This window comes from Neolamprologus brichardi, chromosome 23 (genome assembly GCF_056152115.1).
Source record: "Neolamprologus brichardi isolate AB-2024 chromosome 23, ASM5615211v1, whole genome shotgun sequence".
NCBI lineage: Eukaryota > Metazoa > Chordata > Actinopteri > Cichliformes > Cichlidae > Neolamprologus > Neolamprologus brichardi.
This window is the reverse complement of record NC_142125.1, coordinates 28,400,704-28,417,745: the sequence shown is the minus strand read 5'-3', so window position 1 is coordinate 28,417,745 and position 17,042 is coordinate 28,400,704. Positions and strand designations below refer to the sequence as shown.

Genomic DNA, 17,042 nt, shown 5'->3' with positions numbered 1-17,042 from the left:
ATGGTTGATTGACGTTGTAGGTGTAATTTGCTAGGTACACTGGGTGGTATTGTCTGTGCTGAGACATTGTGCCCATTTATATATCAAACATGCTCTAACACAGCTCTGGTTAGTGTACCCATTGTTAGTGGCATGACATCTGGTGAAGAATCTCAGCATAACTCTGCTAAATCCCAAACTGAGCAGAGGCATAATCAGCGAGAGTAAAAACACTTGTAGCTTGTAGGCTTTTAAATATTGACCAAAAAGTGAAGATGCTAATTCTGCTATTTAAATTATTAACAAGTCTTCAGGATCTCAGGTAGACATGGTGTGATGATCTGTGCGGTATAACTCAAAGATCAAAGAGCGGTTTTTACAGAAGTGATGAGTTGCGTTTTTGGTATCCACACTCTTTACTTCGAGTCTCTGCATTCCCTTCTAACTGTCCTTCAGGTCTCCTCTGGTGGAGATACACCAGCTTCAGATATTCATCAGTTGTCCTCTAGTGTGATTTAGTCAAGCAGTTCTTGGTCTTTATGCCAAACGGATGGCTGCGTACTCTGAGGTCTCTTCCACCTCCATCCGTGGCCGATTAACCCGCTGAGGCAGCTCGTGGTTGAGAGCAGCATACACAACAGAGCCGCTCTCCTCCTCCACTGTGTTCCTCTGTCTCTCTCTACCTACATGACTCGGTCCATAAGCCTGCTCATTATCTCTTGATAATCTAAACTCATTGGGCTGCCTTGGTGGAGTTTTCCTCTTGGTAGATCTCCGAGATGGCAGAGCAGAGGGGCTTCCTCTCTGTGAGGGCTCCAAGCTGGGTTGCGGAAGAGGTCGCTCCACCATGGGGATCTCCATGTACTGGAAACATCCAAAAATGTTTGATTTAAAATTATTGATGGAAAAAATGTGATAAGCTTGAAATATTTTATATCTTACCTGATTTTCAGCTTGACTGTCTTTCTTTGGCTTCCCTGCAGGATGGACAGTTTACATGTTTAGTATTCAGTACGTCTGGTGATGTTTTATTTTGAAGAGGCGAGAGAACACCTCACCTTTACAGCCTCGCATTGATATGACAGATATGATTATGACTATAATGACGAATGTGGCGATCCCAGCAGCAGAGTACACGTACAGCAACAAGGTTTTTGTATTTTCAGGAGCAGAAGTCGTGCTGACTGCAAGAAAAACAGGTTTCAGTCAGTTTGGATTTAATAAAGCTACAAAAACACACATTATATAAAACCTTTCTTACCTCTGACATTATTCTGTGTAATAGTGGTAATTTCACCATGATCTGTAAAAAGAAAACAGAGAAGCTGTCTGAGGTCTGAACAACACAAAAATATCATGAGATTCAGAAAAAGTCTGCTGTTCAGTGTGAGTGAAGGTTTCTTAGAGTATAATTAGTGAAAAATCCACACTCACCGTAGACATTGACAGTGATGGCATGACCCATACTCCCTCCACCTTGACACTGATACTGACCAGAGTCACTTCTGAGAATGTTTTGGAAGATCAAATAGAAGATCCATACTGATTCTTTTAAAGGTTTCAAATCTGTTTTTATGTGACTGTCACTGCTGACATTGATGGGGACAACTTCCTCAACTTTATGCCAGGTGACTGTTGTTGGTAAATTATTGCAAAAAAATACTGGGCAATTAATCCAAAGTTGTTGTCCAGCTGATGCATTATAAACTGTGTTGCGACGTACTCTAATTTCTGTAGAACAGTCCGAGTCACCTGCAGAAGAGAAATTATAGCAAACACATAAAGAAGAACAATTAGAAATTAAGAAATGTTTGATGTTATTTTTTAATTTAATTAAGAACATAAAACAAAATATTACACAAGAGACTGATCAAAGGTGTTTAGACAATACATGTATATAAAGACTGTTTAATTGGACAAAACAAATAAATATATAAACATATCCATCATATGCAACAATAAGATCAAAATAGAAGTAAACATGAGGTATGACAAACAGTAAGAAAGAAAAAAAAGATTAAAAAGAAAAATCACTTTGTGACATTTATTTGATGTTGAGTGGAAAAGTAATTTGCATGAACTCCAGCAGTTCAGCAAACTGTGAGTGAACCCGTCCTAACACAAAGGGAAACCTAAAACCACGTGTATTAATTTCATGTCTACCTTTTACTGTCAGATATTCCACTGCTCTTAAATACTGAGCTCACAGTCTCACTACAAGATCCACCAGCAGGTGTCCCGGAGCCGTTTATCATATGACAGAAAAAGTGGAAGTTTAAACTTCTGAGTTTTCAGGGCAGCACGTATCATTACTGTCCTGTAGAAAACCTTTAAGAGATGATTTTGCTTTTCACTTTGTTCCATTTGAGAGGCAGAAGATAAAATCAGAAGCTTCAGAGCAGTTTAAGAATGCCTGTGAATTTTTTTGAATTAATTATTAGACATTTTTACCAAGACAAGAATTTGATAATAATAGTTATGCTTTAAGCGAAGTCCATATAAACCTGTAAAAATAAATATACCTTTTGTGGTACTTGATTGATTTTTGGTTCTTGTTGTAAAGAACACACCTGAGAAAAAACAGAAAAATGTGCCATAAATGTATTAATTTTCATGGAAATTGTCATAAAGTTATAAATCATTTTTGCATAAGCAGACACAATTTATAAAATCATTACTTTTAGCTGCTGCTGTCCCACAGTGTTTCTGTCGTTTAACATTCACCTTAAAAAAATCTTTTAGCAGGTGTGTTTTTAGGCAGAGTCCAGCATTATGGCAGACAAATATTTGGGTCCCACCTTCATGATTACTATTAATATTAGCACTGACAACTGTGTCACCTTTAGACCACATTTAAAGACACCTTGTAGTAGACCAGAGTGACTATAGCAAGTAATCTGTAGAAAAAGGTGTTTTAATAAGCATTACTGTGAGGTGATATTTAGATTGTCAATTTTTTTTAAACATGTAATTAAGACCATTGATCAAGCACAAGATACTTTTTAAACATTTTTAGCAACAGAAATTTTACAGGGATGTGGGGCTTCATTGGGCCCAGACGAGTATTGCATCCTCGCACAGGTGACCATGTCTGTGTTATCATTGTTTCTCCTCTTGTGTATTTACTACAGTATGTTTGTGATCACTGTCATGAGGGAAAATCCCTCTCTGAGCAATATTCTTGTGAACAGGAGTCTCTTAGTATTTTTGTAAGAAATACTGGCACGTAAACAAATGTATTTAATTATCTACACCACACCCTTTATTCTTACGAAGCCTGATATCTGCCCATTCTGACGCCTCACAGTCAGCACTGTGCGGCGTCTGTGGCCTGACCAGATCCACGTAAAACACAACAGATTTAATCTGAGCCACAGAAATATTTTGATTTCATTTAACTAAAGATTTTGAAGCCATTCATCAGCATTCTTTTTATCAGCATTGGGCGAAGCTATTTTGTGTTTTATGAACAGTTTATTTGTCACTTCATGTCTCACCCACTCCAGTCTTTTTTTTGTGTGTCTTTCTGTTCGTCTAGACCATTGTTGACCTTTGGTTATGGACAACATTGCTCTTCCTACTCCATTAAAACCACTGCTGTACATCTTGTGTCCTCTCTAGGAAGTTGCACAGTTTCATTTCTTACTTGTGTGGTCAATTCCTTTTGACACAGACCCACAAACACAGCCTCTGCCAGTCCACACAGTCTTTTTAACCTTATTCATAACTAAAAATTACAGCAGCTCTATTATGTCTGATTTACTGATGTTATACTTTTTGCTTCCTAATTTTCAACTGTGTTTCTTTTTAATGATGGCACACACAAGATTAAATACCTAACACTTCACCTTTAATATTTTAGTTATATTAAAGGAGTGCACTCATTTGCGTATTTCACTATACTGGCTGTGAATAAAATTACGTGCATCTTACGTTTCCCATGTGAAATTAAAAACAGGAAATTATACGGAGCTAGTATCTCCCCTGATCCAAACCATCACACACATTAAAAAGCACAAGGAACATAAAGTAGGCGATTAATTGAGCTCTGAGAATTTCTTTTTAATATTTTTGATCTTTTCCTCTTGTACAAATTGTTTCCATCAAGCTCCCACACGTAAGAAACCCTGCTGCTCTGGGAGAACAGAAGCAAAACTTTTAGCATCTGAAACAGAAAGCTCTGCAGATGTTTAAAGGCAGGCTGTGCCATTTATGGCAGAATCTGCCTTCGATATCTGACACCACTGATAGTTTGAGTTTGAGAGTTTGAGATCTAACTGAATTCTGCCGCTGATCTTTTTTAAAGCTGCACGACTGGCAGCCACTTTTCACTCAAAGGTTACATCATATGTGGATGTGGCACTTTCCGGGTCACAACCTTTAAAAAAATCAGGCCAACAACTTTTATCAGATCATTTCCAGTACGATCGCAAACACTTTACTTCTCAGCCTGACTGCCTGAGAAGAGAAGAAAGCAAATATTTCACAAATACTGAGACGGCACAACACAATCTGTACAAAAACATCAACTTACTCTGAGCATTTAAGGTGAGGAGCAGCCCAACCAAGATGGACACATGGAGGATGGTCCAGCATCGATTAGGCCTCATGATGCTGAGAAAAGCTCCCGTCATCGTCCAGTAACAGCCAGCCCAAGGCAGTAATGTTCCTCCAAGCGCATTATTATGTGATAAACCAAAAAGAGAAACACTGATATGAAACTTGCTGCTTCCTGTTTCTGCTCACTCCTTTCCCCTTATCTCTGTCTCTCTCCCACCCTCTGTGTGATTGTAGCTGGGGTGTGTACACCAGTGGGTGGTCTTGCTTCTGCAAATCTTGCAAGTCAAATTAAGTGAAATATCTCAAAAACAGGGGGTTCCCACATGAGCCCTCTCTCGCGCACACTTTTCATTTCAGAGTCTTGTTTCGCTCTGTGAACCTGTACACCTTCATCATCACTTCTGGGTAGAGTGTGTGGTTCACCTTCTTTAAGCTGACTTCCTTTCCCCTCTCCTTTCCTTTTGAGTTGCCGTCTGCCTCTCCTGCAAACTTGTGCGACCTTGTGCAGAGCACTGTGGTTTGAGCGGAGGGTGTACATTGCTCTGAAGAGGAGAAGGGGACTTTGTGGCCTGTTAGGCTTTAATGCCCACTCTGTTGACATGTGTGTGTGGTTGCTGTTTTGGTAAGACCATCAACCTGTGGACCCCTTATCTGTCAGTCAATCACCTTCAGTTGGGTTTTAATGGAGTCCTCCGGGAGGTTTCTGAAGATATAAATCACCCCGAAGATGTCAGGGTTGCTTTTTTATCTTTTGAATAGAAATATACTGTGGTTGGGAGCTTCACCTATACTTAAAAGTACACTGAGCTTTTTTTCTTTTGCCCGTATCTCTCAGCTTTGACCACCAGCATGTGGAAAAATAGCTATTCACTTAAAAAAATAATCTGCCTGTTTTATAAGTAAAAATATAATTCTAATACTTTGTAATGCTGCTTCCCAACTGGAAATAAATTTGCTTAATTTTTCCAATTCTATATCTGGAAACTAGTCCTCATTTTGGAGGGGAATAACGTAACTTAATTAAAGGGGAATTTTTATGCTATTCGGGAAAATTAAAAAAAAAATGTCACAGCGCTGTTTGTATAGCAGTCTGTTCACCCGAGGAATGAACTAATTTCTGAAACAACAGCGCTGTCAGCCGGCGGTACGGCTAAGTACAGGATGAAAACCATACGCAAGCGCCCACTCTTTACGTAATGACGTAAGGAGGACGTTTCCGACGACCCGAAAATGGCGGAGTACCTGGCATCCATTTTCGGTACAGAGAAAGACAAGTAAGTTTTAAACAGTTTTCACTCAGTTTTAAATATTATTCATTCTTAAAGTCGTATAAGATATCACTTTTATGTAAAGTGTGCTTGCAGTGGTTCTATTTTGCCGGCGGTGGGGCTTATTTTCTACCCACAGCTCAGCTGCATGTCCCAGTCAAGCTAACCTTAGCAGGAGGAAGCTAACGTTAAGCTAACGCTTTGAATGAAACTCATGCCCTGGCTAACTTGCAGCCTTTGCGTGCTGTTAGTTTTCCGCCAAAACATTCAGTTGTTTTAAATGTCTCCAGTTTGTGCGTGCACGCGTTAAACACTGGAAGTGTATGTTAAAGACATTTTCAAAAAAAGAAGAAGAAGAAACCGCTAACGCGTGGCCCGCTTAGTTAAGAAGCTGATTAGCAGAGTAGCTGTCTGGCTTGTATTGTTCCGCCCCACCGGTGGAGTGCAGCAGAAAGCATCTTCCACTCTGTGCCTGCTGAAGTCTTAAGAGGCTAGAATCAATGTAATTTAATTCCCGGACAAACTTTGATCAAGTATCGCGTTAATGAAAGATCAGTAAGTAGGCCAGTCGTAGCTGTAATGTTCACACGGTCTACTATGCGACTGATGTCTTTCAGTACTAGTAGTGAGCCCCGCAGTGCTTCATTGCTTCAGTCTTATATGAAAAAGACGTGACTTGGTGGTAATGATGGCGAAAAAACGTTTTTCCTATACACCAAACAAATGACTAACATGTATTTATTGTTCTTCTTACGCATTCATTGTATAAGACAAAGTAATTCGTTACAGGCACTATTAGTGTTGCTGTTTGATGATCTCTTATTTACAGGAATGCCTGACTTGTCCCGAATAATTAAAAAAAAACTGAAAATTGTTTAGAAAACTATTTACAAACAACAATGTACACATATTGTAGATGCTGGTTTTGACATAAACTGCTACACATAATATATATATAATTTCAACAGATTTATGGGTCATAAAGCATAATTCCCAAATTCAGTATAGTTGTTGATAACCCTGGTAACCTAAGCAGTTTATATAGTAAATTTAGTCCATATTGCATCATTATATTAAGATTATCATTTGTATACAATCATTTGTATACCAATTTCACAGAGAGCCGTGAGTTGATTAAAATGCTTTTAATAGTTAAAAGAAATGCAAAATATATGTTTTGGAAGTTTTTTGGTACCTTTTTTTTTTCTTCCCACATCTTTTCGAGTATGTATTAAATGTAAAACACATAACACCTCTGCACCTGGTGTCTGCAGTACTCTGACATTTCACGTGTCCTAAATGAAGCAGACACAGACTTTCGTTTCCTGACTGGGTTTTGCCCTGACTTCCTCTGGGAGTGGATGAAGTTCCAACTTCTTGTATAGCTATGACTCCCAAGGACCTGACGGCCATGGCCCTGATACTTTTGGATTTCATTCTGTAATGCACCCCTCCCTCCCATTTTAGACAGGCCATGTAAATCTGGTCTTTCTGTTTTGCAAGGAAGCGTCTGTGTTTTGTGGACTTAGCCAGACGTCAGGCCTGGTTTGGCAGCGACAGCACCTGCACGACTAGAGCATCTACAACAAGTTATCGGGTTGTGAAGTGTAGTTAGTCTCATTTTCTAACTTTGTTGGCTTTATGGTCTTTAAAACCAGCCTCAGATGTTAACAAACCTTCAACCAAACCTTTGTATTTATCACATTCATTTCATTCATTATCTTACCAGTCGGAGTGTGCAGCATTGTGCTGTTTCTGTGCAGTGTTATGGGTGTGGCTGTATTACTGTAGTGCAGCTACTGTTATTGTATGTTGCATCTGTAATAAAACAGTTATTGTCTATTGCTTATAAAGGTTATATCTCTATGTTCTGTATTAGGTTTTGTCTGTAAACGGTTTAAGACCCATCACTGATGGTTCAGAACAAACAGGGTAGTTGCTTTCTGCTTTTTCATTAGTTCTGTTAATATTCCAACATTCGTACACCTTAGCAACACCCAAGGTCAGATCCTGAATATGTGTGAAAATGATTTTTCTTGTTTTTTCAGGGTCAATTGTTCCTTCTACTTTAAAATTGGAGCTTGCAGACATGGAGACCGCTGTTCGAGATTGCACAACAAACCAACCTTCAGCCAGGTGGGTATCCCAGCAAAGTTCTTTTTTAAATTGATGACTTTATTGCATGAGGTCAACCACGAACCCTCAGCCCTGCAGTACACTGATAACCCAGTGTACCTCCTGACCCACTTTGGCTATGTTCACACTGCAGACGAAAGCGCATCAAATCTGACTTTTGTGACCCTATGCGACCCATATCCGATCATGGTGTAACAGTGTTAACAGCACAAATCCGATATTTTCAAATTTGATCTGGGTCACTTTCGTATGTGGTGCTGAATCCGATACATATCTGATGTTTCAGAAAGCGACTGCTGTTTGATGGTCATGTCGCATTAAATCCGTCTTTCACGTCACTGACACAAGACAGACACCAATTATCAGCACCCGAGAAGACATCGTGAACGCTTCCTGGCCATCCAGTGAAACTGTTGGGAAGACAACGTTGGAGAAACGTGAACATTTTATTTGTACTGTATAATCTGTAGATCTGACAGACAGCTATACTTTGAAGCACCGCTCCTCACTAAAACAGCAATAAGGATAATTATTAGGCCATATGTAAATAACAAAATTTGAGTGTTCACACTAGAGCATGTTTGCTGTCACATTTTGTTTGTAGTGTGAACAGCAGACAAATAAAATCAGATTTGATCAAAAAATCGGAATTGAACATTAAGACCTGCAGTGTGAATGTAGACTTAGTTTGCCCTCTTGACTTAATGAGTTGTATGCCATGGCCCTGAAGGATTTAGACACAAGAGCATAAAATCGCTCATATGCACTCAAAGTCTTTGTGGTTTTGAAGTTATGTTAGGTTTGCATGGTGTGTGTAAAAAGTGAGGGTTTTTCTTGGCTCAAAATGAGCCTTTAGAAGTGGCTACGCTCATAAGCACAATTGGTCTGCATGCATAAAGCAATGAGTCTGTTACCCTAAAAAATGTCTGTGAATTTTCCTGTTAAATGTATCCCATGCGTGAGTATATTTGATCCCTTTTACAAGAGAACTTGTCCTGGTTCTAGTAATTTTCATTCTGTGGGTGGGTGTAAATGTGAGAAAAGTGTTCTGGTCATTGTCCTGTTCATGTTGTTCCAAACTCATGTGCTTTGTTTGTCTTTCCCTTAATGTGTCACTGACTTCTTGTTGATCATTTTTAGTGTGGGTTTTTTTTTTCTCCATTTGTTTGTTTTTTTTTTGTGTGTGTGGTATTCAGTAACCTGTGTTTTGAAATTGGGAAAAAGTTTGTGCTTTATGTTATGTGAAGTATGTGAAGTTGCGTGAGGTAGGTTAACTTTGAGTGTGGGCTAAAATGTATGAGTATATATATGAGTTTGGGAAGACATGGCAAACTTGCCGCAAACACACGGCCAGCCTACATTCCAGTGTAGTTTTACATTGACCCTAATATGTCACACTTATCACATTTCTTTTTCTTTTAAGTGTGCTAAAGCATGATATTACTGACAGGCTCAAACTGAAGTCTTTGTTACCAGAAAAGGTTGAAAACCTGACACTCCTGGCTCACCAGATGCACCTTTTCTTGTTTCCTCCACAGACCATCTTGATTCAGAACATCTACCGCAATCCTCAGAACAGTGCGCAGACAGCCGACGCTTCTCGCTGTAAGTGAAACTTTCATCAGCAACGTTTTCTTGCTCTGTTTCCTAAAAGCACTGGTCCAATATAAAAGCACATCCAAGGGACTGCTTCAGCCTTCTTCACTGGAGAACTTGTTCGGACCCCATTATCTCCCACGAACCCCAACACTGTTGATGTGTAATATCTAACCTTGTGGTTCCCAAACTAGGAAGGCCCAGTTATGAGAGTAATGGTCCAGCAGTGCTGAATAAAATGACACATGGGTCTCTGAAGCAAAGCGTGGACAGTACAACTGCCAAAAAGACCACAAAATATACCGAGGCATATCTCAGTCTCTGCTTCACCACAGTTTGTAAGGAAAATGGACCACTGTGTCGTATAATATAATATCCACTAGCACCTGCTGAACTTGGTTTCAGCTGTTTTCCATTAAAACTGAGGACCACCTTAACATAGACATAGACAGTGTTTTAGTAACGCGGCTCGAAACTCCCATGACGTTGTTTGCACGTGACACAAAGAAAACCTCGAGCTCCCTACGGATCCTGTCATCAGCCATCAAACACAACAACGTCTGCCACTTAAAAAAAAAAAAGTACCTCCTAACAGGCGCTACCACCTAATGGAAAACCATAAAAATATTGTCGAGTAAATTATTCCACATTAAAAGAAAATAAACATGGTTATACTCAAAATAATGTGCAGTATATTAAAATGGGTTTCAACAGGGAGAATAACAAAAGTCTGCACTTTGAACTTGTTTTGACTGAACAACAAACTTTTTAAAGTACGTAGGCAGTTTTTAAATTACTGCCTTGGTGGAGGTTTGTGCTTCCTGAGTACTTGTTGCTTCTTATTTGTTATTTTTCTTTAGGTTCACATGCTTAAATTGTATTTCTGTATTGATCACTAAAAAGCTGTTTGGAGTTTGTGAGAAAAAAGTGTGTATAAGATTGCATGTGAGGGGTGGCCTTGAAAAATGTTTTTATCTACTGATGGAAGCCCTGCAGAAAAAGTTTGGGAACCACTCGCCTGATACAAACAAACAAAAAAGCATGAACACCTGCTTCTGATGCCTCTGCTTTCACGTAACTCGGAGTGCAGTAAACAACCGTCCGACCAGTGACACTAAAGCAAACAGTGCTTACAAACTGTGCTGATTATGGAAGAAATGAGATCAGTAAATATGTCCAGCCCAGTCTGGCAGAGCTGAAGCAGACCCTCTCATGCAGGTAGGTTGGTAATGGAGTCATAGGCTGCCTGTGGTTTGAGAATTAGCTTGTCTATTTGTCTTTGGGCTCTGTGTTCAAACTACACATCCAGCTAGCTTTGACAGGCCTGTATTTGGTTTAATGTTGATAGACTGATTAGTCTTTTAATACACAGCTACTCTGTACTTGATAAATTAAAAAAACAAATGGAAATTTGTAGTACATGAAGTGGAGCTATTATGCTTTTTCTTATAGTCTGTTATATATGTACTTTTAGATGTTGTCCAAAGTTTCAGATAATGTGAACGTGTGAGCATATGGACGAGTAGTGCCTGTGTGCCTTCAGACTACTCTGAATGCTCAGATTCGGAGAGTTTTTTATACTCTTGGTTCTGTATGATGTCATAGAGAGATGGGTACAGAAACACCTCCCACCTGCTGCTCTTGTTATGAGAGGAAGCTGATCTGAACACAGTTTACTTAAAGAGAGGGCAACAGGAGCCAAATCATATAGATGTAGAAAGATGGTGAAATGGGCTTTTGTGCCAAGGCATGAATCACGCAGAACTACCCTAGTAGGAACCAAAAATTAAAAATTTGGAGCTTCAAGTGAGCATAATGGGTACTTGTGGTGGATTTAGAAGTAGAATGGGAGGCAGAGCCTTCAGCTTTCAGTTTGGAATCGTGTAACAGACACTATCTCTACTTTCCTTTTTGATAAGTCATTTGGTTAGGGCTGGATCAGGTGACCCTGAATCCTTCCTGAGTTAGGAAGCAATAGGTCTAGGCTGCTTGGGGATTCCCATGATGCATTGAGTGTTTGTTCTTCTTCTTTTTTCACTCCCTATGTGTTTATACACCTCTGCATTTAATTATTAGTTATTATTAATCTCTGGCTCTCTTCCACAGCGTGTCTTTGTCCCGTCTTCACTCGCTCATCCCCAACCGGTTGCGGCAGACTGCCGCCCCTCCCTGAGCCTGGTTCTGCTGGAGGTTTCTTCCTGTTAAAAGGGAGTTTTTCCTTCCCACTGTCGCCAAAGTGCTTGCTCATAGGGTGTCGTATTGTTGGGGTTATTTTCTGTTTTTTTATTGTAGGGTCTTCACCTTACAATATAAAGCACTTTGAGGAAATCTGTTGTAGTGATTGGGGGCTATATAAATAAAATTTAATTTTAATAATAGATCCACTTCAAAGAAAAATCCAAGTGAGGCTGTAAATGTTTTAAAGAACAAATTCAGATTATCCATTATTTTGAGGTGAATCTTTAATGAATGAATGAATCTTTAAGCAGAGTTTTCATCTAATGAATCAACTCAGAAACACTATAAGAGACTAAACAGGTGTGACTGATGATCTGTTACCTCCAAAATTAAACTTTGAGTCAAGCAGTGTTCTTTTAGACCTTTATTAATATTACAGCCTTTTCATGATGAGCTAAAATATTCAAAATCTACATTATACAGCGTGATTGTGCAGTCTTGCCTTTTTGTACCACAGATCTGCTATATTAAGGGGAAAAACAGTGGAGTGGTCTATTTTTTTTGAGATTGTGCAAACGGGTGTAACCATCACATGATCAGCAGGAGCAATTTCACAACAGAAATTATCTAATAACATTGTTTTCCTCCCCAGCTCTGTATTCGGTTGGATTTATATCACAGCAGTTTACGTTTTGTATTTCAGACCATTTCCCTCTTGAACATTTACCTTCATAACCTTGAAAACTGCCCAGTCTGCTGATGCTTACACTGTAAGTTCTCCCTTCATCCGCAGGACCCTCCAGCACTGACTGCACTTAATTCATTATACCACACCTCCCCACATCAAATTTGGTCAAGTATAGAATTGTGTCCTCTGTACACACACACACAGTTTTTGGGCCTCCTGCTGTTTTGCATGTTTTCCAGGCCTAAACTCCAATTAGCCCAGTCAGTGTCATGCACTGATGTGCAAAGAGCAGCTTTTCTTTCACTTCCTTCATTTTCAAGATGTGATTAAACCAAAAAGCTATAATTAAAGTACTGTTTCTGGGTTTTCTACACTTAATGTTTTCATACTGAGTGCACAGTGATTGCTTCTGCATTACTGAAGCTGGCTTCTACTAGTGATGCCCCCGACTTAGTCAGGGGTTTGTCATTAAAATGCATATTTAATGTTAGGATCCCTGTGTACTCAGTGAACAGTTCTGTAAAGGTGGCAAAACACTGCAAGAAAAGTCATTTTAAAGTAAATCCACCAACCTGGAGAAAACTAAAGGGTTTTCTTGTGAAAGACAGTTTGTGTAGCATCTCCTTCAGAATCTTTACTTTATATTATTAACAGGGTTTAGCAAGATTTGATGTTGCTTAACGTGGTCTGAGTTTTTAACCACCAGTGTCTGTCTAGCTTTGACATGACTGTCCCTTTTTGGGCGTTTTTTAGGTGCCGTCAGCGATGTGGAAATGCAGGAGCACTACGATGAGTTCTTTGAGGTGAGTGAACTTTTGTTTCTCCTTTGTGTCCCACGTGTGGCACTGTTGGACGTCATGAATGTGTTATCTGCATATTTCAGCCAAAAAGAGCAACTGGGGCAAGGTGTTATTGACAGTGTATTCATGAAGCAAGGATCTTTTATTGGTTTAGAGGGGCTGGTATTTGGCTAACTAATAACCCAATAAAAACTGATTGAGTTTATCATGTTCATAGGTTTTGAATATGAGATTTAAAAACAGTTTTTATAATATGTGTTGTAGAGATGATTGTTTGTAAAGGTTAATAATCCTTCTTAGTTGTTATATAACTTATTACTCACTGATTAAAAGCCACTCAGCATGACTCCACAATAATAGCATTGCTTACTACTACATATTGTTTACTACAGTTTTTACAGAAGAATAGAACTGGTTTGACAGGTTTCGATTGCCGATTACATTTCGATTCGATATCCAACACAGGAGGTGTTCACAGAGATGGAGGAGAAGTATGGAGAAGTGGAGGAGATGAACGTCTGTGATAACTTAGGCGACCACCTCGTCGGCAATGTCTATGTTAAGGTCGGTTTTAGGATCTTGGTTTATTTAAACGGGGTTGAATTTTTATGATGAGCTTAAACCAGTAATTTCCTAAGTATGTGTGTGTCTTTCGGGTGTAGTTTCGTCACGAGGAGGATGCAGAGAAAGCCGTTATGGACCTTAACAACCGCTGGTTCAATGGCCAGCCCATCCACGCAGAGCTCTCCCCAGTCACTGACTTCAGGGAAGCCTGCTGCCGTCAGTATGAAATGGGGTGAGTATCGTGAGAAAACGTGAGTGTTAGTGTTTAATGAAAGCATTTTACTGTATTTAATTAACCAGCTGACTAATAGACTATAGGAAGGGGAAAAAAAGTTTTTTATCTAGAGCCAAACCACAACAACAGTTGCCCCAAGATGCTTCATATTGTAAGATAAAAACCCTATGATAATACAAGAAAACCTCTACAATCGGACAACCTCTATGAGTAAGCATTTGGCGAACGTGGGAGGGAAAACTCCCTTTTAACAGGAAGAAACCTCTGGCAGAACTGGAGGGGCGGGGCAGTAGTGAGTAAAAAAGGAGTAGAGGTTAAACTTTCTTAAAACAAATATTGCATGTACATTCAAGGGAATTTTGTCACTTTGTACTATGTGTAACATCGTATGCTCACACAGTGTCACATTAGTTTGCTGTCAATGCTGGCACTATCGGCCTCTTTAATGCTTGAATGGTTATATACAGGGGTGCACATAAGTGGTCTGCAGGTGCGCATGCGCTGTCAAAATAAAAAACGCGCACCAGATAAGAAGTTGTCCGCTAGAGTGGGATTTTCACGGCATATTCTGCACCACATCGCTGTGCGTTCATCATTTGTTTGAAGCCAGCTCACCTCCTGCAACCACTTTTCCAAGAATACGCGCTTCTTTTGCACTTTGGACTCCTTCTGACATTTCTTTGGAGGTGGAGGAACACCAAAGTAATTGCTTAAAGGAGCTTGCTTCTTTGACTTCTTTAAGAGTTCTAAACAAATCTGTCCTCCTCCAGAAAATCTTATGTATGCAAACGCGTGTTGCGACTTCTTATCTGGTGGGCGTTTTTTTATTTTATTTTGAAGGCGCATATACAAATATAGGCCAGGCCATTTACTTAGACAGTCGACAAGTTAATGTAGACAGTGTCATCCTGCCGCTGATGGATAGATGACAGAGCCTCACTGTTCACCCTGGAGCCAATGCTTGTCTACCAATCAAGTATGCTAGCCTCAGGATGCAGCACTCGAAGCAACTGTAATGGTCCTGCCTCCCTGAGTGTAAAACAATCACATTTAACTAAAAGGACAGCATCAGCTGACACGATGATGGCACAGAGCAAAGGAGAAGCGTGCACATGTAGTTACACTCTGTCCTTGGTCAGTGATAGGGTCTTTGCGATCTTTTCCTTTACAAGTCCCTCTGTGATTTTTTTCCATTGGATCAACGGGGTTGTTTGCTCTCCCTCAACTCTGGAGGCAGATAAAGATTAGGTGTTCTGCTTGGTGGGTTGGCAGGGCTCCTCAGAATGTGCGACTATGAGCCAACTTTTCCTCGTGGCACAGATCTACCAAATGCAAGGCCAGCAACTTTAACTCTTCACATCCTGTTTTCCTGTGTTACATACTGCCAAGCTAAGTCACATTGTTTCACGCTCTAAACCGGTGACTGTTATTCATGCATTTATTTCATCACATCTGGCTTTATTGTTCACTTGTTTAGGCAGAAACTCTAGAATGGCGTACTCTCACATCACACTGTTGCTGATCCAGCTCCCTGATGAATCCAGGGTCCATTTTAAGACTCTGGGTTTGACTTTTAGAGCTTTTCATAGGCAAACATCATCTTACATGAGCAAACTTTTAGATCCCTGAGTTCATGTGATCAGGGCCTGCTGGCTGAGTGTCTTAGGAACTCGTCTTCTTTACGAAAACTAAGACAGTTTTGGGCCTCTGGAACACTCTCCTTCTGAGAGATCTGTGACTGGAACTTGAGAATTTATATTCTGGTGTTTTGTTTGAAGCACTTTGTGATGTTTATGTAGAAAGGTGCAATAGAAATCAAATTTTACACACTTGCTTACTTACAGAGAGTGCACCCGAGGTGGCTTCTGCAACTTCATGCATCTGAAACCAATATCAAGGGAACTGAGGAGGGAGCTGTACGGCCGTCGCAGGAAAAGGTACTGTAAAGACTGAGAGCAAGACAACTGCTTTTGTGTATGGCTTTTAAATTTGAAAGTAAATATCTTTTGCTCTCTTCTTTACCAGACACCGCTCACGCTCGCGCTCCCGGGAACGACGCTCCCGCTCCAGGGATCGACGGCGGGACCGCGAGAGGCGGAGGTCGAGGGATCGAGAACGCTCCGGAAGATTCTGAAAGTAGACGAGATGGACCCACCCAAATTCTTCCCCTAAAGCCCAACAGTGATGACAGTTATTTTGTTTTTTGTTTTTTTGTGAATTGTTGGAAGTGTTCTTTCTCTTATTCCCTTTTTTTTAAGACAAGCTTGTGCCGCTTTCTCAATAAAAAACAGATTTGTAACTGCATCTGGACCGCTTTTCTTCAAGACTCAATCCTATTCTAGGAAGGATTTTATTATGATTTATTATCACTCTGCTATACGACTCTGGATACTGTAGCTCCAGTGAAAGCTAAGGTCTCTAATCAGAAGTACCTGACTCCGTGGTATAATTCTCAAATACGTACCCTAAAGCAGATGACTCGTAATCTGGAGAGGAAATGGCGTGTCACAAATTTAGAGGATCATCATTTAGCCTGGAGAAATAGTTTGTTATTTTATAAGAAATCCCTCCGCAAAGCCAGAACATCTTACTATTCGTCACTGATTGAAGAAAATAAGAACAACCCCAGGTTTCTCTTCAGGACTGTAGCCAGGCTGACAAAAAGTCAGAGCTCTTTTGAGCCAACCATCCCTTTAACGTTAACTAGTAATGACTTCATGAACTTCTTCACAAATAAAATTTTTATCATTAGAGAAAAAATTACCAATAATCATCCCACAGATGTAATATTATCTACAGCTACTCTTAGTTCCATTGATGTTAAGTTAGACTCTTTTTCTCCAATCGATCTTTCTGAGTTAACTTCAATAATTACTTCCTCCAAACCATCAACGTGTCTTTTAGACCCCATTCCTACAAAACTGCTCAAAGAAGTCCTGCCATTAATTAATTCTTCGATCTTAAATATGACCTATCTCTAATAATCGGCTATGTACCACAGGCCTTCAAGCTGGCTGCAGTTAAACCTTTACTCAAAA

General features: G+C 39.8%; 2 protein-coding genes across 3 annotated transcripts; one reads left to right on the top strand and one right to left on the bottom strand.

The window, feature by feature from the left end:
* Window positions 1-516: 516 nt before the first annotated feature.
* Window positions 517-4,756, bottom strand: LOC118454323 (B- and T-lymphocyte attenuator-like). 2 transcript variants are annotated; one of them, XM_087836506.1, is made up of 7 exons: window positions 4,514-4,756; window positions 2,502-2,549; window positions 1,414-1,731; window positions 1,241-1,282; window positions 1,038-1,163; window positions 922-956; window positions 517-843 (listed from the first exon to the last, which is right to left on the bottom strand). In XM_087836506.1, exons 1-7 carry the CDS (start codon window positions 4,611-4,613, stop codon window positions 517-519), a joined length of 996 nt encoding a protein of 331 aa, XP_087692632.1. In that variant the 5' UTR covers window positions 4,614-4,756. The 2 variants fall into 2 exon arrangements, with proteins under 2 accessions (XP_087692632.1, XP_035764547.2); XM_035908654.2 differs by lacking the exon at window positions 2,502-2,549.
* A 974-nt stretch (window positions 4,757-5,730) lies between these two features.
* Window positions 5,731-16,303, top strand: LOC102788814 (splicing factor U2AF 35 kDa subunit). Its single transcript, XM_006792767.3, has 8 exons — window positions 5,731-5,813; window positions 7,856-7,943; window positions 9,482-9,548; window positions 13,159-13,208; window positions 13,671-13,769; window positions 13,868-14,001; window positions 15,849-15,941; window positions 16,030-16,303. The coding sequence occupies exons 1-8, from the start codon at window positions 5,770-5,772 to the stop codon at window positions 16,136-16,138; spliced, it is 684 nt and encodes a 227-aa protein (XP_006792830.1). The 5' UTR covers window positions 5,731-5,769; the 3' UTR covers window positions 16,139-16,303.
* The last annotated feature ends 739 nt before the right edge of the window (window positions 16,304-17,042 follow it).

Bases quoted from the DNA above. Each gene is read 5' to 3' on its own strand.
- LOC102788814 (XM_006792767.3), top strand. From the start codon at position 5,770: ATGGCGGAGTACCTGGCATCCATTTTCGGTACAGAGAAAGACAA. The intron at 7,944-9,481 runs GTGGGTATCCCA...TTTCCTCCACAG, and splicing joins ACAAACCAACCTTCAGCCAG to ACCATCTTGATTCAGAACAT. The intron at 14,002-15,848 runs GTGAGTATCGTG...GCTTACTTACAG, and splicing joins TGCCGTCAGTATGAAATGGG to AGAGTGCACCCGAGGTGGCT.
- LOC118454323 (XM_087836506.1), bottom strand. From the start codon at position 4,613: ATGACGGGAGCTTTTCTCAGCATCATGAGGCCTAATCGATGCTGGACC. The intron at 1,283-1,413 runs GTGAGTGTGGAT...TTCTTTTTACAG, and splicing joins CATCACTGTCAATGTCTACG to ATCATGGTGAAATTACCACT. The intron at 1,164-1,240 runs GTAAGAAAGGTT...TTTTTCTTGCAG, and splicing joins TACACAGAATAATGTCAGAG to TCAGCACGACTTCTGCTCCT.